At 40.0% G+C, this 20,681-nt stretch overlaps 1 protein-coding gene across 3 annotated transcripts in view; it reads right to left on the bottom strand.

Annotated features, from left to right (window-relative positions):
* Nucleotides 1-3,329: 3,329 nt before the first annotated feature.
* LRIG2 (leucine rich repeats and immunoglobulin like domains 2) overlaps nucleotides 3,330-20,681 on the bottom strand; it is a 44,588-nt gene continuing 27,236 nt past the window's right edge. For 2 of the 3 annotated variants that reach the window (XM_037500605.2, XM_037500607.2), the window contains exons 9-18: nucleotides 20,545-20,625; nucleotides 19,814-19,885; nucleotides 19,608-19,676; nucleotides 17,860-18,023; nucleotides 16,905-17,225; nucleotides 15,642-15,923; nucleotides 13,400-13,849; nucleotides 12,358-12,507; nucleotides 9,629-9,919; nucleotides 3,330-8,185 (exon numbers count right to left, since the gene is read on the bottom strand). In XM_037500605.2, the coding sequence (XP_037356502.1) occupies nucleotides 7,959-8,185; nucleotides 9,629-9,919; nucleotides 12,358-12,507; nucleotides 13,400-13,849; nucleotides 15,642-15,923; nucleotides 16,905-17,225; nucleotides 17,860-18,023; nucleotides 19,608-19,676; nucleotides 19,814-19,885; nucleotides 20,545-20,625 (2,107 nt within the window). In that variant the 3' untranslated portion in view covers nucleotides 3,330-7,958. The remainder of the gene's footprint in view (nucleotides 8,186-9,628; nucleotides 9,920-12,357; nucleotides 12,508-13,399; nucleotides 13,850-15,641; nucleotides 15,924-16,904; nucleotides 17,226-17,859; nucleotides 18,024-19,607; nucleotides 19,677-19,813; nucleotides 19,886-20,544; nucleotides 20,626-20,681) is intronic. The other variant, XM_037500606.2, reaches the window with a different exon arrangement.

Raw genomic sequence — 20,681 nt, 5'->3', positions numbered from 1 at the left:
GTGAGAGCAAATCCGTGTGGTCCCGGAGCCCCCCCAGGGCACATTTATAAAGAATGGGGTCCTGGAAACGGCAGTAATTCACCGTCTGACAGTTGTCTCCTCTCTGCACTCGCCGCTTCTGGCATGGAACACATGTGCGTGCACTTGTCTCTGGAGCTCGCCAAGCATAAATAATTCACGCTAGCCTCTCACTGCTGAGCTGAACCACATGCCTATTGTTTTTCAGACAGAGGAATTCGCATTGGCTTTGATGGAGCATTTAAAAAGGACACAAAATTAAACAACTTGATCTGGCATGTAGCTCAAGAGTAGCCAGTCATTACACAAATGGAATTCTCTTATTAAAAATCTGGTTTCTCCTTAGACAAATAGGAGCTGGAAAGCACTTACTCGAGTGCTCCAAATACCTTGCTTCTTTGTTCCGGGATGCACTTGACTTAGAATCGCTTATGCTGGAGATGCATCAGCCCCTAGCATGCTGGCAACCAGCCCCAGGCTGCAGTGGCCTTTTGTGCGAACTTCTGGGAGGCTATGGTGTGTGTGGAGGCAGAGCTGCAAGCATGGCGACTGGTGCACATTGACTTCATTTCTGGCTTCTCTATATAGCGTTTTTGCACATAAAGCACCAGCTGGGATTAGAGGACAGCAGGGCACAGTAGAAAGAGCATGTGACTGTAGGAGAGTCATATAGCTGGAGTTCTAAGAAAACCCCACCAACCTGGCTCCGATACTCAAACACCGATTTGTTTGCGCAGGCTGTCGTAAATGCCAGAGACTGGGTACCAGACAACAGTTAATTCTATAACAGCTCTGGAGGCTGTAGTTATAGATCAATGCAGACAGGCTGGGTTTCTTCTGAAACCTCTCCTTGGTTTTCGGGGGGCCAGCTGCTTGCTGAGGGCCCACGTGGTCTTTCTTCAGCACACTCTACCCCAGTAAAGGGCTTATCTCCAACTCTAGTCACCTTCTGAGGTACTAGAAGTTAGGGCCTCACAAGAATTTGGGGGACACATGATTTATCCCAGAACAAGGTGATGGACAAAATAGGGACTTGATAAAAGCTCCCATTTTTCCTTTGGCATAGGGAAAGAGCTCGTGCCTTGAAATCACAAAGCACTTCAACTCCTGGTTCTACTACTTGCTAAGTAAGGGAAGTTGGCAAGTTGCTTAACCTGTTTCATCACCTATGAAACAGGAATATCTTCCTCAAAGGGATTGTAGTGAGGATAAAGTGCTAAGCATGTGTCTGAGGTCCTCAACAGTATCTGGAAGGGACAGGCTAAATGTATTTGCTACTGTTGCATTGTTTCTTTCTAGAAATAACTGTGATTAATGGTTTGTACTTGCCTTTTTGTCCAAATGCACTGGCAACTAACCTTGGTGATGGTCTGTGAACTAAATAAAGCAACAAATCTTAGTGAGTTCAAGAAACAGTTGACTGAACAAAGACAGCAGCAGAGATGGCTGATGAAACTACCCCACTGCAGCCCTACTACTGTGATTACCCACAAACCCACAGCAGACTGCACAACATCAGACCACCTCCTCCCTGGTATGATGAGCCACACATTTCCTCTCCTCTTACCTGTCTCCTGGCAGTTTCCCTTAAGTCACGGGCAGCCCACGTCAGAAAGCACTAGCCAGAATGAGAGCAGGGATAGAAAACAAATGGCAGGCTAGGAAGGACCCCAGGAGCTTCAGCTCGGGGGCAGGGGTGCATGAGCTGAAAAACTGTCTTAGTTGTTGCTTCCAGTCAGGCCTCTAGACAGAAGCCAGTTCTGTTTCAACCATTCCACACTAACAAGATTAAAAGGAACCTCTAGAAGTGAGAAGATTAACCTCAGGGTGACGTAATCACAATCACATCTGTGCCAATCTTCGAACTACTTGTTACTGGTCCATGACAACACCCAGAAGTCAGGATGCCTTTAGAAACTTTAATAGCTGCTTGATAATTTTGTCTGTTAAATATATAATTTAAATCGTATGCTTACATCTTGCTTTTTTTAAAAATGCATTTGTATTGCATCACATTGCATACATATTCATAAAAAGATTGATCCATGGCAACTTGTCTTGTAACAAATAGCTTCAGCACTGGGTTATAAGCTTCTAAATATTGCTGTGTGAACAAATATCTTTCATAACTCAACAATATATTACGACTTAGATCCTGGCACATCTTACTCCAAAACAACAATCAGTAAACCATGGCATTTTCCCACATTCTACCTAATAAAATTTTCATGTTTTTGTGTCAGAACAACAAAAACCAGCTTCCAGTGCACATCCCAGTACAAATTTTCACCATATTTGAAATGATTAATATCCACGGGGCTTTTGATTTAAATATTTATGAAGACTATGGACAAGCTACTCTGTTCAGAACTGAAAAGATATCACAGGGAAAAATCCTGAATGAGTCAGAAAATCTGGATCCCAACACTGGTTTTGGTGCCTAAAAGATTTTTTCATATTGTGTAAGTCATTATCCCACCAAGTCAGTTTCCAGAAACTACAGATTTAAATGACCTGCCCAACCCACATTTTAAGAATGCTGTGAGGGGCCTCTCTGATGGCACAAGGGGTTAAGCACTGCACTACGAAGCAATCTGCAGCCTCGGTAGCACCAGTTCAATCCCCGGCCGGCCAGGGTGCAACCCACATGGCGAGGCGGACCTCTCCTGTCTTGCCCGCTGCTCCCTTCAGCAGTGTATTTCAGTCAGTCCGCCTGTTGTGTTCCCCACTCTGTCTCTGGTGATTCCTCTCACCGCCCCCACCACCCTGCAACTCTGGCCTGTACCCCAGCTCTTATGTGCATTAAAAAAAAAAACTTTAGGAAAAAAAAGAATGCTGTGAGGTTCAAATGAGAGGCCTGTGGAACGTGCCTCACAGATATGAAAGCACAGCGGACAGGCTTAGTGCGTGAGCCCAGCCTTCAAAAAGTTAGCAGCCTCCAAGGAGATGGCTCCTAAGAGGCCAGCGATGAAGCCAACCAGAAAACTGACATTCTCCAAATATTTTGTTAATAAAAGACTTGTCAAATTAGAAAATGCTGAGTTCAAATTCTTCCCTCTGAGAAAGCACTCACGTTCTACGGAACTATTAAGTGTGGTGCTTCCATCCTGTCAGGTACCTGGCACAGTTGTACATCATGGAGAAAGCCAAAGAACACACAGGGCCTGACTGGGGTGGCCTGCGGCCGGCTCCAGGCAGCACATGACACCCGATACACATCAACTTCCCCCATTTAAACTTGTACAGCTATGAACTTGTACATCTCAAAAAGACAAACTTAAAAATTTACCATTTCACTTCTGTGCCTTAGGCAAAAGACAACCAGAAAATCATAATGTATTTTGGCTTTATTGAAGACATTTTACAGTAGACAAACAAATAGACAAACACATGCTTTATAAAATATACATTCTTCTCATGTGTGAGAAAATATAAATAGATACTAGGAAAGGGCCACACTGAACAACAACTTGGCTTAGAACTCTCTTTGGTTACATCTAGTACCGGGGCTGCTCAGAATTCTCCTCTGACGGGGGAATAAAGGAGGAAAGGATGGAATACTCTCTACAGATCAAGATCACTTGAAGTAGTCAAGGGATATTCCAAGAACACTTGACCACCTGGTGATCAATTTCTTTTTCAAAACAGTTACAGTTGATAAAAGATCACTTTATGCCTTAAATCTGACAACAGGCTCAAATCAAGCTATTTCTACCCCTTTTCACCCCACCCCTTGGGGTGACTTTATTAGAACTGCTAAGAAACCCTTCACCAACAACCTTGAGAGAGTGGGTTCAAATAGCCCCCCCCCCCACACACACACCCTCTCTTCCTATCCACAAAGACTTCGGGTGGTTCAGGGGCTTCCAGGTGTGGTTTTGTTAAGAGCAGCTTATAATATATCTTTTAATTCAGAATTTATTTTTGTCAACAAATTAGGCAGTTGTCCAAAAAAGCAAGAAGGAAAATTAAAAGCCTGTTGTTGATTTAGATTGTACTCCAAACAAAAAGTTTTAAGTTTTAAGAAGCAGGAGGAAAAAGCATCTGCCAAACTGCACTGGGAAAGAGACCAAGTAATAGAAAAATAAAACACTACATGCAAGTTGCCAAAAAATTTTAACTCAACCTTATACGGTCCAACTATTTCACAATTACCTCTGTATTCTGCATCAAGAAGCAAAACAAGAAATGGAGGATGCAGTATAAAATGACAGTGAATTTTCCTCTATTTGCTCCACTACCCTTCTGGCATTTCTGTGGACATTAAAAACAATTAAAAAGGGTAAAAAATATTGGGTGTAAAGCTACACAATTCCATTATCATGCCAAATGGAATCCCACTGATAAATGAAAAGAATAAAAGGTAGTACTGTATTACTTTTTAGAACTATAGTAGTGACATTTGTGTCACTAGCTAGGTACAGATTTCCTCAAAAGAATGATTTCAGTTTCATGTTTTAGTCACTGACATAGGTCAGGCCCCTTTTGTCAATTAAAGCTCAAATTCTTTAGCTTAAGAAAAGTTTCAATCTCCACACTATTGAGTATAAAGGGTTCTGAAGGACAAGGTTTAAGACTATCGAGTTGCTTCTAGAAATTTCCAAAGATAAAACTGAAAGAGACCATAAAAGTCATCTTGCCCACATTACAGCTCAATGCAGAAATTTCTTCAGTGCTATTAAAAAATGTTATTTAGCTTGTGCGTGTACTTTTCCCAAGAAAGGTTGAATAATACAATTGTCAGACAAACCTAATTACAGTTAGCTCATCTCATAAATGGAATTCTTACCAGGTGTGCACTGTATCCTTCCTTTGACTTCTGTCCCACTGATATCTCCTGTCCTCTGGAATAAAACAAGGGACTCTAATCCTTATCTCATGACAACCCTGTGATTAAAAACTTTTATTATAGCTCCCTTTTTAGGAAAATGGACTGACCACTCCTTAGTTGGTAATAGGAAGGCACCTTTTTAACATGAAAGTTACCTTAACACAGTTTTGAGGTGGAATACTGGAGGCAACTTACACTGGGCTGGTTTCGATCTTTTCTGTTCTCTGGAGTAACCTGCATACCAGGGAAAGTACTTTAGATGCCATTGAGTGAAAGAAAGCCAGTGGCTTTTTTGTAAATTGTGCCAGTAAGGTCTGGAGTTCAAGGAAAATGCTGTTTCTCCTGACAGTTAAGACTTGAAGATATAGTCTAAGAAGGACACAAACAAATTAAGAGACTACGTAAATCCCCACAGATACAGGGAGGTAACTGGGATGAAGCAGAGCAGAGATTATTACTCTCAGCATTTTAGTTTGCCTTGCTTTGCAAACATGCTTACTTAGACTGGCAGGCAGACATGACACATTGCTGGGCAGAAATACTGGTGACCCACTAATCCTGCTTATAGTAAAGGGTTAAATTGTTACTTGGTCAAAAACCTATGTAATAATGAAATGTTTCAGGAATTACTTCTCTGAAGATTAGATTATTTCCAGGGTAGGCTATTCACATTTAAACAACTTCCTTACAGGTATTTTAGTTTTTTTATGCAAGGTAGTAAATATCTGGGAGGACATCTCAACCATTTGAATTGACATAGTGGAGAACCTGGTCATTCTGGAGACCAGTCTCAACACCACCAGCAGGTGGACTACTACTAAGCAGAGAAGCAACACTCAGCATTGAAGTTTTCTAGAGCACTGGTTTGCAGCCTGTTTTCTGTCCGCTCACATGGGCCAGCTAATGCTCACTTGTAGCCTGGCTCTAACCCCACCTATCAAAACTTGAGTGATGGTACTATAACTATAGCAATAACCTTGAATACATTAGAAAGGTTTAGTGAGTCACAAACTAATTACTAATTAGCTGTGGCACCTCTCAACCAATTCTGCCACCCTGGTGGGCTGTAACACTAGCATTCGCACCTGCTGTTCTAGAGAGCAAGGGATGGTGTCCAACTTAGCCAAGATTCTTCATATACACTGTACTGTTTAGAAGCAGAGTATTTCTCCTCTTGTCATGCCATGAGGAAATTAATCTGGCTCAAATGAGAGCAAGCAGCATCACTCTTGTTCTATAACAAACATTTCCTGAAAGCAGCTTTTTATCAGAGTAGTATAAGCCTCCTCGATTCCGGGGAGGGATCACAGATTCATAGAATGTTACAAGCAGAAAGGGCTTCAGAGCATCTAGTAAGAGGCCCTCGTTTTACAAATGAGAAAATGAGGGTGAGAAGTTAAGGGACTTGCCCTTGATTATACAAGTAAGTAGCAGAGTCAGGAATTTAACAGAACTTTCGTTTCCAAATCAGTCCAGATAAGTTCTACTATAACCCAGTAAGTAACAAGAAGGAACATAAACAGATAGGGGAAAGAGTGATATTTAAGAAGTTCAAAGCAAAAATGAACAGCAGCTACCAGTTGAAAAAGGAAAGAGACAAGCATGGTGGTAAAACCAGCTAAGGAAGTGCTGTCGCCTATGGGAGAGATTGAAAACTAGTATAAAATTCAGCTAATTCTGGCAAAAAGCTGAGAAATTCTGTGAGTTTAGAACCCTGGAATGCACGACTTAGATATTTTTAAGTAATTTAAGTTATTAAGTAAGTAGCTAGACTTACTAGATTTAGAAGACAGTTTCTGAGAGTCTATGTAGGGAAATCTGACAGTACAAGAACTTTAGTCCATTACATTCCATTAGAGTTAAGTCCTTGTTTATATAAAGCTATTTGCTATCAGAAATTCAAGAAAACTTTTTGGTTTAAATAGTCACCTGTACAAAATAAGATTACTCCAAAGCTTTATAGTATTTCTGTACGTCCTACTCCCAAAAGCATTCCTCTCTTAAGATATACAGTGCATTGGTAGAAGAAAAAAATATTTTAAAAATACACAGAAAAGAAACAGTCTTTGGTTTCCTTGTCAACTAAGTACTTGCTGAAAGACATTCCCAAAACAAGTTTCCTCCATCTGTGTGCATATGGCCTATGACAAGACTGCTAGTCTTTGGAAAGAGAATTTTTATGCTTAAAAGGTGGTAACACACGGCACTTATAAACAGATGGCTAATGAACAGATGTACGAACCTTCAGGTGTGAAAAAAGTTACCCCAAGATTGTGTGTGTGTGTATGCATTAACTAGGTACCCTGCCTCTAAACATGTACTTCTTAACAAATACATTTTTTTAAAACTTTAAACCAACCCTTTAGAGCTCACCAAAACAAGTCATACAAAATCTGTCTGTGATCTGAGAAGTCGCTGTCAATATTGTTTAAGTGAATATTATATATAATTTTGGCATATCAAAAATATTTACATTGCAGTCGAACACATATGGGAGTGATGAGTACAAAAAAAAATATTTATAAATGCACATCTATTTACAGTAAGATCCCTAGGTGATAAGGACCATTAAAAAAAAAAAAATACAAGAATACAAACCCCCTTGACCTGTTAACAGTTGGTCAAGCCTGGAATCCTTGTCAAAGACCTTGAATATCAAAGCCCCGGTCTCAATTATATTTTAAAGCCACTGAAGATTCCAGGCACACTTCCCAGAGGGTTATTTTTGTTTCTTGAAAGGCAAAATTGAACAGTGATGTTTCTCAGGATTACTCTGAGGGCTGAGACAACCAGCATGCTAAGCAGCAATGATCCTTCCTCATGGACACCACACACCTGGCGACACCCCTGGGGCTGCATCAGGAGGCAGATCTGCACTGGATCCTCCTCTGAAGTGCTGCACATTTTTAGTAGGTGCACCCATTTTTGTCAGCTATTACCCTTTCTTCATCAGGCAAAAGTCCAAACAAATGCCTGGCCCACCACCTTGTTGTGGTCAGATCTCACAAAGAGTAAAGCAAATGCTGACTCTGGGTTTCTTCTGAACTCTGAGGTAGTAAATACATTAATTAATTAGAGTCTTTGCCCAGATTTCATCCAGGAGTGAGTTTCATGTGCCCTTGCTACCATCTTGAACATTCCGAGTCCTACTAAAATCAAATGTGTGGTCGTGTAACCTCTGACAGGGCACTGGGGAGGCGGCACAGTCTGGGTCACTCTCTGCCAGGCCCTTATGTGGATGGAGCTGTGGCGACTCCAGGACTGGCTGCTGGGAGAAGGAGGGATGAGGCAGACCGAGTTCTTTGCCTATGCTCCACAGAGGTCGCTGCAATGTTTCTGAAAATGAAAGACAAGAATTATCAGTGGTGAGTGCAAGTTTAAAATTAATTTTCTAAAACTTTTATCCAAATCCTCAAAGAAATGAAGATGTCCAAAATTCCAGAATCAGGACACGGAAATCAGATGTAAACTTGCTAGCTTAGCAACTAACAAAACAAAATAAAAACTGAAACTATGGTTTCTCAATCCCTTCTACTTAACAAACTTAACCAGTTATTTACTGAAACCTCGCTATATGTAATCATTTTGCCTATTACTAGTGGCTCTGCTGCTACAAAAATTTTAAAATGAAACTCTTTAGACACATGGAAACAGACTAAGGGACTCAACAGTATTCCTATGCAATGAAAACTGCATGGTACATAAATAATTATTAATTCAGTGTAGCTATTACATCTTTAATAAACAGCAATGTTAAAAAACAAACTTTTTGAAAGAAAACAAACCCCAGCTTCTCGCATGCCAATAATTGGAATGACAATAACCTACAGCAGCTACTTTAAATTAAGATTATCTATATGTACTCTGCTTCCAAACATACGTATTTCTCATTCTCCTTATTTACTGCAGTAGTGAACGCCTTCCCCAAAAATCACTTATTGAAAGTTTGATTAACTTCAGAGGGATACATTTTAGAAAAAGCCAAAATTCTGGAAACACAATCAGAAATAAAAATAAAGCCCATGTGAAAGGTAAGCTGGAGTAGGCCTTCTCAGGCTTTAATCTGCACACAAAAAACCTGGGGATCTTGTTAAATTACAGATTCTGGTTCACTAGGTCTGGGGTCAGCGGGACCCATGATCAGCATTTCTAACAAGTTCTGCAGATCTGAGTCCCACCCTATCTCCAAGTGCTCTTCTATCTCAGGCTGACTGGAGAATGACAGCTGATAAAAAGTCTGGATGGACAAGGAGAACTGCTCAGTAAGTGCCCTTCATGGTCTAGAAAGAATTTTGTTTTGCTTTACTGACAGAGTTGTTTTCAATGCCTGATATGCCACATACTTCTTTTCTCAGGTTATGTGGACACTATCCCACACCCACTTTCTCACTTATAGCCCTGAGGATAAAATCATAGGCAAAAAGGAAACACCTATCAAATGACACTGACATTCAGTATTTACCTGATAGAACAGCAACCAAATAAAACATTTTAAAATCTTCTCAGTTAAAACTTTCCAATTATGCCCAAATTACACACTTAACATTTCAAATCTCCATTACTTAAATAAAGGTGAGGGGGAAATTCTTCACACCACATAAAACTTTTTCTGTATGGCCTCTGAGTTTTTAGACATGATCTTGTTATTCCCAAAAAAGCTATTTTGACCCTATAGACAGACTTCTTTGTAACTCTACCCTTTAAAATAATTCTCTAGATCTAGTTTATACCAGTGGAACAGACGGTAGGTGAAAATGAAAACAAAAACTGGGCCTTTACCGCTGCTCATCTGTGTGGAAGAGAGTTTCTTCTCACTTATCCTCTCGTGGTTGGTGGGAAAGGCAGTCGCCTCTCTATCTGCTGAGGAAACCAAATTCTCCATGGTAGAGACATCTTGGGGAGGATGTGCCAAATATGTCTCTTTAGGCATCTGAACCATGAGGCTGGACAATGTCTGATCTAGAACATCCTCCTCGGCAATATAGGTATACGGACAGTATTCTCGGGTCCTGGAGTAGATGTTAGCATTGTCATAACAATCAGAGCAGATAACCCGGGTACCAGTGCCACCTATTGACAAGACAGGAAAGAATCCAAACATCCTTTAAGTTAAGAAATCAACTAGAAGGGCCTTCCTGGTGACGCAGTGGTTGAGTGCTGGGTTGCGAAGCTGCCTGCAGCCTCTGCAGCACCGGTTCGATCCCTGGCTGCTCCCCGGCCACCAGAGGAGGGTCCCAAATGGTGCGCAGACCTCTCCTGCCGCCCGCTGCTCCCCTCAGCAGTGTGCTTCGGTCCTTCTGCCTGCTCTGCTCCCTGCTCTGGCTCTGGTGAATTCTCTCACCCTCCCGCACTTTTGACTGTACCCAGTGCTTGTATAAATAAATAAAAAAAAATCTTTAAAAAAAAAAAAAAAGAAAAGAAAAGAAATCAACTTGAAGTTTTCTTCAACAGTTTATCATTTTCATCACAGCTGGCATTTATTTCACATCTTTTTTTTTTAAAGATTTCTTTATGTATACAAGAACTGGAGTATAGGCCAGAGGTGTATGGGAGGATGTAAGAGGATTCACCAGAGACAGAGTGGGGAGAACAGGTGGATCTATTGAAATACACTGCTGAGGGGAGTAGCGGGCGAGTCAGGAGAGGTCTGCTGCACCATGTGAGCAGCTCCCTGGCTGGGCATGGAACTTGTGCTGCAGTGGCTTGCGGACAGCTTCATAGGTTGCTTCTCAATCCCTTGCGCCACCAGGGAGACCCTATTTCACATCTTCTTTACACCAAAGGAGGTCTTGAGATCTTTCTGTGAATTAACTAATTTAATCCTCACAGCATCCCCATGATGCAGATACTATTATTTTCCCACCTTTACAGATGGTGTAACTACAACACAGAGATGTTAGGTAATCTGCCAAGAGACATGGTGCCAGGGCGAGGAGCTGAAATCTGAACCCAGGCATTCTGGCTCCAGAGCCCATGTTCTTGCAGTACATTAAACCATCTTTGTCCAGCCTGGATAAAGTCAGACTCAAATCGAGGAAGCCAAGATAAAGCTGGCTGTGCTACAGGATACATGTTTGGCTTAAGCAAACTACAGCAGAGAACAAGGGAGCTAATGATGACTTCACTTCACAAAAGCCTGTATTACTTGTGTGAGTCAAGAGGTTAAGCAACACCAATTGCTACACGTACCCCTGGAGAAGGCCGCTTACGGTCAAGAATCCTGCCTGACATATGTGTGCTTGGCGGAAGTGAAGCTTTAATAATAAACTCCTAGACTGGTATGTACTTTGAAAATGGAAATTTGAGGGCCCCCCTGGTGGCACAAGGGATTAAGACACAGCACTATGAAGCTATCTGCAGCTACTGCAGCATGAGTTCAATCCCCAGCCAGGGAGCTACCCACATGGCGCAGCAGACCTCTCCTGACTCGCCCACTGCTCCCCTCAGCAGTGGATTTCAGTTAATCTGCCTGTTCTGTCCCCCACTCTGTCTGGTGAATCTTCTCACCCACTGCATCTCTGGCCTGTACCCGAGCTCTTGCATGGATAAATAAATAAATTTAAAAAAAAAAAAAGGAAATATGAGAGGAAAGAGTGAAAAATAAAGAGCGATTTATTTACTCATGACTAAGCAACAGAACTGTTATTTCACACAAATTTCAGAGCTTTTAGGTATTCTTTTAAAAGTGTAATACCCCCTTCTCCATGGAAGGTCAAACTAAAACCAATTCATCAATTAAATTTACCAGTTGATTAAATAGAGACGTTCTGTTCACTCAACTTAAAAATTCTCTGTAGAATGGACCCTTCATTTGTAGGGCACTTGAAGTACTATATAGATTTGTTGAGAGTATCTATAGGAATCTTGAAAGAAGTGCTTTATAAAATACTGTTTATTTTTCAATGATGAAATTCAACCTCAGATCTTAAGTAACTTTTTCATGGTTACAGAGCTGGAAAGGGGAGCTAAGCATTAAGCCCAATTTTTCTACTAATTTTTCTATTCTTTAATTCACCTCCCTGGTGTCTGTCAACAACCATGGGGAGGGTAGACTGGGAAGAGCTGAAGAGCTAAAAAGTTGGGTTCATTTAATTAGAGACATTTTATATCTCTCTTATGTTATCCAATATATGCTGAGGACCATCACTGCCCTTAAAACTTTAGAATCTACCTATTAGCAGGTGAAATAAACCTTCCTTGGGTATGGTCAAAAGGATTCTCATGCCTGAAAAGAATAAAAGGGTTATCTCCTTCATGTATCAATAGTACGTTGGTTGGGTGCCTCTGCTGTGCACTCCAGTCCCTTGTGTGAAGATGTTTCTCCTTTCTATTAGAAGATTTCCTCTTCTGCTAAGACATTATTTAGTTTTCATCCTATTCTGCTTGAGGTAAAATTATTTCACTGAGCATTTTACTTAAGTATTTAAATTAGAGGGGAAAACTATATACTGAAAAGGAAACTCTATGGGGTAGGTTGAAACTGTAAGCATATATGACAGAGTCCTTACCGTCAGCACCTTTGTGTAAATATCCGTTGGCAGGAGGCATAAGTTGCTGATGGCTGCCTGCTTCAGAGTTGCTGTAGCCTTCCTGGGGCTCGGACAGAGTTCCTTGGGAAGACAAGTAGCTGGGAATGTCTGCAGGCAGATTAAGTTCCTCTATAAAAGAGACACCTGTAACTCTCAAAGTTAAGCAACTTAAGCCAACACTCAAACGACTGTTTTGTGAATGCTTTATACTTTGATACTGTTGGCCAGAAAAATGTTAGGGACCTAGAAACTCAATAGCTGTATTTCCCTCCAAAATATTTCTCACTAGAATTCTTATCAAAGCTTCACTTTAAAGCATTAGCAAAAGAAAGTCTAAGATCTTTCCAGACAGACACGCTACCATAATCTTTGTAGCTGGACCTCTTTTCTCACAAGATTTTGAGGGGAAGGGTATGAAAGACTGATGTGTCATGAGGGGTTCGCTCTTCCCTTCAGGGAAATTACCAAGGAAATAAGCTTTAGGGCATTAAAGAAAGGGTGCCTATTGGGCCTCCCCTGGTGGTGCAGCGGTTGAGCGCTGGGCTGCGAAGCTGCCCGCAGCCTCTGCAGCACTGGTTCAATCCCCGGCCGCCGGGGAGGGTCCCACATGGTGCACAGACCTTTCCTGCCGCGCCCTCTGCTCCCCTCAGCAGTTTATTTCATCAGTCTGCCTATTCTGTTCCCCGCTCTGGTTCTGGTGAATTCTCTCACCCTCCCACACTTCTGACTGTACCCAGTGATTGTATAAATAAATAAATTAAATAAATCTTAAAAAAAAAAAAAGGGTACCCATTATGTATTTGTAAGTTCTGGAGCAGTGTCTACAAATTCTTGGGAATTAGTCATCAGTGAGGCTTCATTATAGCAAGATGAATATTTTAACAGAAAAACTTTTCTTTCCTATTTACTATTTACCACACATAGGTAAATATTCAAAGCTTCTTCCTTTGTTTTACAGTAAACTCTATACTATATTCTCAAGTCAAATATAATGCCCAGGTGTCAACTGGGTACCACCTACCTGTGTTTGTGATACTATAGTCTTCATTTTTCCTTCTCATATGGTAAATAACAATGACCCAGATCAAGGAGGTGCCCACAACACAGCAGACCACAACAATGATGACAATGCCAACCGTGGTCCAGCCATCATCTTCATGCCCAATGCTACTCTGGGAAGAGTCACAATTAGGGGATGAAATGACATTCAGGTAAATGTGACCACGTTCTGTGCCAAGGGTGTTAGACATAATGCAGGTGTATTTCCCAGCATCTTCTAGGCCAGCATCTACAATGATGAGGAGCTGGTTGGCTGCAGCAAAGAAGTGTCGTTCTGTCACCAGGAGTGGCCCATCATCCTTGGTCCAGTTGAGGCGGGGGACGGGACTCCCTCCAGCTATGCACTGTAACACTGCAGTTTCCCCTCGGGTCACCGTCTTGTCCTCCAGGGGTCTAATAAAGGAAGGTGTTTCTAACAAAAAGATGTATTAAAAAATCGTATTGAGCAATTTTATGTCTTACATGCCAGTGAAATATGAGGTTAAGGTGAAATGACTTCTTTCATATATTCACAAGAGGATTAAGTTAATTAAGTTAAAGAGCACAAATTTCAAAAAAAATCTACATTTTATCTTAATAATTCCAATTGGGGCAAGCTATTCTAATAAATTCAAAGTTTTATACACAAAAATGTTTATTATAAAATTAGTTGCAATTTTAAACATTAGAAGAAAAATCTTAAAAACCTTTTTAAAATCTAGCAGAAAAATGAAAGTAAATTACAATATGGCCATACTATAATAACAATAGTTATTATTAATAACCTTCAATTTATGAAGATTTTATGATAGGGTAACTCTTATAATACAACATTAAGTGGAAAAGAGGAGGTATAGTTACATAAAAATGAGTATTAAAAAAGCTCCAGAACAAATATGCCAAAATGTCTTTATTTAACTTTCCCTTCTTTTTCCCCCTAATATTCTGCATATTTAAAATTTTTAAAACAAAAACTTATTTTTCTGATATACAAGTAAATGCAAGCCAACACACTTTTTAAAAAACCACCTTAACATTTAGGGGAATAGAGAATTAGAAAGTAGAATTTGACTTGGATGTGAATTCTATGGAAAAAAAAAAAGTTTTCATAAGCAAAAAAACCTAGTCAAGTCAGGGAAAAGATATTCAACCAAAGGATAGGACTAAGAACACAATGGAAGGAAAACAGGAAATTTATCCAGAATATTTTTAGTGTTTTAAAAATGAACAAGGGAGAAAACAGTTAAATTGTCTTGAGTTCTCTGTGAAGCAGCATGTAAACTGATTCAACAGTATCTATTAAGCTGAACAGTAGAAAAAAATGTATTGAAGTAGAAATCTTAAAGAGGGAAATGGAATAGGAAAGACTGAAATAAAGATTTCAATTTTCTTTTTTTTTTTTTTTTTATTTGTTTGTTTTGTGTTTATACAAGCACTGGGTACAGTCAGAAGCGCGGGAGGGTGAGAGAATTCACCAGAGCCAGAGCGGGGAGCAGAGCAGGCTGAAGGACCGAAGTACACTGCTGAGGGGAGCAGCGGACGGCAGGAGAGGTCTGCGCGCCATGTGGGACCCTCCTCCGGTGGCCAGGGAGCAGCCGGGGATGGAACCGGCGCTGCAGAGGCCGCAGGCAGCTTCGCAACCCAGCGCTCAACCGCTGCGCCACCAGGGAGGCCCAAGATTTCAATTTTCAATTCACGTGATAAACTCCTCTAATTCTGCCCCCAGAATTTCCCCAGATTTCAGTTATCTGGTCTACTAATACCCTAGGCTGTCACTAACCCCATGTAAATTGGCAAAATAAGGTGACCAAGATAAAAGGATCACAACTGAAATCTTAAATTAGACTTTTATCGCCATTAAGACCAAGAGCAGGGGCCCTCCCTAATGTCGCAAGGGGTTAAGATGCAGCACTATGAAGCTATGGGGAGCCACTGAAGCACAAGTTTGATCCCTGGCTAGGGAGCTGACTCACACGGCGCAGTAGACCTCTCCTGTCTCGCCCGCTGCTCCCCTCAGCAGTGTGTTTCCATCAGTCTGCCTGTTCTGTTCCCCACTCTGTCTCTGGTGAATCCTCTCACCCCCCACAGCCTCTGGCCTGTACCCCAGTTCTTGTATGCATAAATAAATAAATCTTAAAAAAAAAATTTCCTAACAGACACTTAAAAAAAAAAAAGACCAAGAGTAAATTCCCATAAAAAAGTTTCAACATAAGCAAGGGACATACCTAAGACTGTAAGAGAGGCATTCGCTGAAAGGCCTCCTGCTGTGTTCTGGGCCATGCAGCTGTAGATCCCCATGTCTTCTATTTTCACATTTGCGATGAAGAAGACATCGTCCTCAGGCATGACATGCATGCGTCTTTCTCGAGCAGCAGGAAAGTCAGTGCCACCATCTTTCTGCCAGGAAATCTGTGGTGCAGGGTGCCCCTCCGCAGCACATTCTAGTCTGGCCATGGCACCAGTGCGAATAGTTAGATCCATTGGTGTTTTCAGAAAAGATGGCATTTCTGTTCCAAGAAAGAGCAACAAGTGAGGGGAAATTACTCTGTGTGTGTGTGCACGCACATACAAATACATATATAAACAGGGGAATCTGTTAAGCAAAATACCAACTACTATAATGCTCCATTTCTTTGAGAAGATTTATTTTCTGGATGATAATGAATTTAGTTCCAGAGGCCATCTCTTCTCCCAGAACCTCAGATGTGTAGAGCATAGTGACGGATTAACTCTTCTAGGATGCAAGACACACCTACCTGACCTCCCTGATTAGAACAGGAAAGCAGAAGGCTACAAACCTTTCTAAACTCCTATTCTAAAATCTGATATTTATGGACTCCTCACTTAAGAGAATAAACTTCCCCAAACTAACATCTACAAAGTTCTTGGGACAACTGCATGATTAAAAAAATGTATGCCTTCTGAAATCTCACAACCAAAAGATAAAAACATCTTTTGGTTGCATAAGCCTAAAATGCTGTAGTTAATTCAAACTGATAGGCAAAAGAGAAACCAAACTAATTTGAAGGGTTTTTTTACAGTCACAATCAAGAAGAGCACTAATTTCAAAAAACTACATTTAGATAATAATTATCACTAGATCCAGAGATGCCGTAAATACCAGCTATAGGTACTAGAAGGTTCTGTGAACAGTGTCAGAAATACATTTCATAGTTTTCAGAACACTTTTGGTTCTAAAAAGAAAACGGATAATTTCAAAAGAATTTTATCAAAGCACAAACAACAGTGAAAACAGCCGATCTCCTGTGGCCATGGATTTCACCTTTTACCCCCTTAACCAAAAAACAACTAGGGACAGTAAGTAGGCAAACTGGCAATGCAGTCTATATACATTTTCACAACCAAGACAAAAACAGAATTCCCCTCAACCATCTGGGTTTAACCTCATTTTCTTTGTCAAGTGAGTCAAAAACTAAATATGAAAAACCCTTCTATCTACAAAACGATGCAGGAGCATAATTCCTTACCATTCACAGTCAGTTTGGCTTTACAGGAATAATTAGAACCAAAGTGATTAGTTGCAATGCACTGATATTTTCCTTCATCTGTGAAGTTTACATTGAAAAGATGTAAGACACTAGTATATTCCAGAGCTTCTCCAGCTTGCTGCTGATAACGAACAAAATTCTCAATCTCAGTATCATACAAGATTTCACTGTCTTTGCGCCACACAGTAGACATGGGTGAATCACTGCTGCTCACTGCAGTGCACGTCAGAGTCACGTTCATGCCTCGCAGAGCAATCGTGTTTTCAGGGTGCCTGCTTATCTGTGGCTTCAGAAAATCATCTAAGTGGGGGGGAAATGGAGCAGGAGGCATGTCAGTTATATTTTTGCTTCTATAGATTCAATTTATAAGTTAGTGCAATCATAAGTAAATGCAAGAATCAAGACAACTTGTCTATGACTGCCCGCCCTTCCCTCTCCAAAACAATCCAAATCCCTGTCACTTAAGCCTTACGAAAATGCATCAAAAATACAAACTTCAAAAAATTGTACATTGAGACACTGCTAGTGAAAACATAAACCAGTGCTTGCTGTCTTCTTAATGTGAAAATACCTATATAGCACTTTCAAGACCTACTTTTAAAAATGCCTACTTTTGAATGAACTCATGTAAAAAAAAAAAAAAACTATACTTTTTGATTTAGGAATCTTACATCTGAATATTTATTCTAAGGTTAATAATCCTCCAAAAATGGAAAGGCCCACATTAAAATGCCATTATACTGCCATTCAAAATGATACTGTAAGAACAAACGTGAAGGGGGGGGGGGGGAACTGCCTCTAAGTATTAAGTCAAAGAATATAAAATTTAATCTATTATTACACCATATAAAAATTAAAAAGCACCCTGGTTTCATTCTTAACTATGGTAAGATAATAAGTGTGATATACAAAGTTTTAAAGCAGAAATACGAACCACAGACAAAATCTTTCAGATCCACATTTAGGATGCTCTGCCTTGCTAGCCACTCAGGGTGTGCACAGCTTACATTCACAGAATGCTGAAAGTTATTATCAACCAGCCACTGAAGCAACCACTTCAAGTGGCAGTCACAAAGCAAACTGCTTGTGTTCAAAATCCTGCGGAAACAAAGAGGAAAAGAAATATCTTGTATTTAATCATGAGAAAACAAAGTCAAGACTGTCACCCTCAATTCCTCAAATATTAGTGTCATAAGAGTACTGGAAAAAAAAAGGAGGGGGGAATGGGACCTATTTTTAGATTAAAGGAGACCAAAGAGCCAATACAATGTAATCTGTGATCTTTAATTGGAAAAAATAGTTATTATAAAGGACATTTTTTGGCAATGAGGAAATCTTGAATATAATTAGATACTATTATTTTATCAACAAGCATTTATCGCAAGAGACTTTTAGGATAGAGACTTCTGTATTGTTTACTACTGCTTTTAGCATCTCTAACGGTAACTCACACAGTAGAGGATAAGAATTTCTTAAATAAGGCCTCCCTGGTGACGCAAGGGGTTAAGACGCAACCTATGAAGCAATCTGCAGCCACTGCAGCATGAGTTCAATCCCCGGCCAGGGAGCTGCCTACATGGTGCAGCAGACCTCTCCTGACTCGCCCGCTGCTCCTCAGCAGTGTATCTCAGTTGCTCTGCCTGTTCTGTTCCCCACTTTGTCTCTGGTGAATCCTCTCACCTCCCACACCTCTGGCCTGTGCCCCAGCTCTTGTATGCATAAATAAATCTTTTTAAAAAATTATATAAAAAAAGAATTTCTTGAATAAACAAATTATTGTCATCACATTCTAAAAAGGGAAACTGAGTCTCAGGCTAAACAATTTGTCCACTGTTAGAAAGAATGGGAAAAGAATTTAAACGTAGGCATTTGAACTTACACTTCTAGAACATCTGTTTTTCAAATATCCAATCTTAGAGCAACACTTTTATAAAGTAAATAGAGGTGTCTCAATAATGTTAACTTGTTCTAAGCTACAAGTTTCTAAATGCTTACTCTAAATGTCTATTCTTATCTCAGTTCTGGTCCACAGACCTTCCTTTGACAAGCTTTCAGGCAAGGCAAGATAAACAGTTATAGCCCACTGATTCTTACCCCGTGCTGAATATGTGAATCACCCAAGTTTAAAATTAACCATCCCTCCCCCTGGGAAATCTCTAAACCTTTAAGAGCAATTAACAAAAAAAATATGAAAATGGTTTTCCTATTACAATTATTTAACAGTTTTTGAACATTTCAATACTTTGAACAGATCAGAAATGTTGTCTATGACCATTATATTGAAAGTGCTAGAAGGTTTAAAAAACATTACATAATACCTTAAACACCCCCCAAGGGGAAGGATTGGGAACACAAGCTTCTGACAATATAAAAGGAAGAAGGGGCTAAAGAGGGCACGGGGAGGACCAGGAGAGTATACACAGAGCAGGGGAGCAGTACTACAGTCTCTTTAACCATAACCATGGGCAGCAACACAGGCCAAAAAAAGGTTTGGTGACACTTACCTTCTCACTATTGGGTTATTTTTAGTTACATCCAATCACTAAAATAACTGAGTATTGAAACTTCTGTTTTCTTGCCTGAACTGTGTACTTCTAGAAACCTTTGGGTCACATTCATCATACTTTAAGCACAAGTACAGATAATGATCTAACTGGTAATAAAAAGACTTTAGTTACTTACAATTCTTTCAAGCGAGTCTGAGAAAAAGCATTTTCTTGGATAGACATTATGGCATTGTTGTTCAAATCTCTGAAATGAAGAGAAATAAAACATTCCCAGTCACCATTTCTATAATTAAGTTATATAAACACTTTACATGGTCATGAAAACCTTGCTAGTAGCAAAGATTATTTATATACTGAGCAAAATGGATGCAAAATACTTACAGATGCTCAAGGGATTCAAGGCCAAAGAATGCTTTCTTTGTAACTGACTTAATCTGATTTCCTTGTAAGATTCTGAAATACAAACAGACCTTTCTAATAAGACTCTCCACTAAACAAAATTAACTCATTAAACATTTACCTGTAAAAGGTAGGAAAACGCTTAACATAAGTTTTTAAGAAAGCTTCAAAGCTTTACTTAACCAATGCAAAACACAGAATGAAGGAGTCTATAAAGATGCTGGAATCCAATGAGGTACCTGCGAACAACCACCCTCTGATACACTGGTAGTTTTCACATGTGAAACTACATCTTATACCCAGTTTCTCCCATGTTAGCAAAAAAATCACCAGGTCAGAGAACTTCTGACAAACAGAGAAGCCTTGGAGAAGTTCGCATGGGAGAAGATCTAAAATCTTACTTGAAAGCATTCTCTCTTGCTAGATAAATACCCATAAATCTCACGACTAAGCAGATTATTGGTTCAACTCATTTCTCAGTGCATTTCTTTACTTGAATAGAAATTTGTTTCAGAAATAATTTTCCTTTAAGTACCCCACCACAGAAAACAAAATAAAATACCTCAAAAAACAATATAAACAACCAAACTTCTTCCTTTAGTAGATATTAGAAGGCTCAGACTTTCTAGCCATACCAAATAGACATAATTCTGCCACACGATTGGGTATTCAAAATATACCTTTGTAGATACACAGTTATTGTAAATACATACAATTTAGTGAGACTGGTGAGTCCAGCAAAGGCTTCATTAGCATCTTCTATGGCCCATGAAATTTCATTATTTCTTAAATTTCTACAAAATTTTCAGGGAAAGACAGTTTGTTAGTCAACATGACAATTACACCTCAG

Source organism: Talpa occidentalis, unplaced genomic scaffold (assembly GCF_014898055.3).
Source record: "Talpa occidentalis isolate TD23 unplaced genomic scaffold, MPIMG_talOcc4v2.1 talOcc4.9, whole genome shotgun sequence".
Taxonomy (NCBI): domain Eukaryota; kingdom Metazoa; phylum Chordata; class Mammalia; order Eulipotyphla; family Talpidae; genus Talpa; species Talpa occidentalis.
The sequence above is the reverse complement of the archived record's forward strand: the minus strand, read 5'-3'. Positions and strand labels throughout refer to the sequence as shown.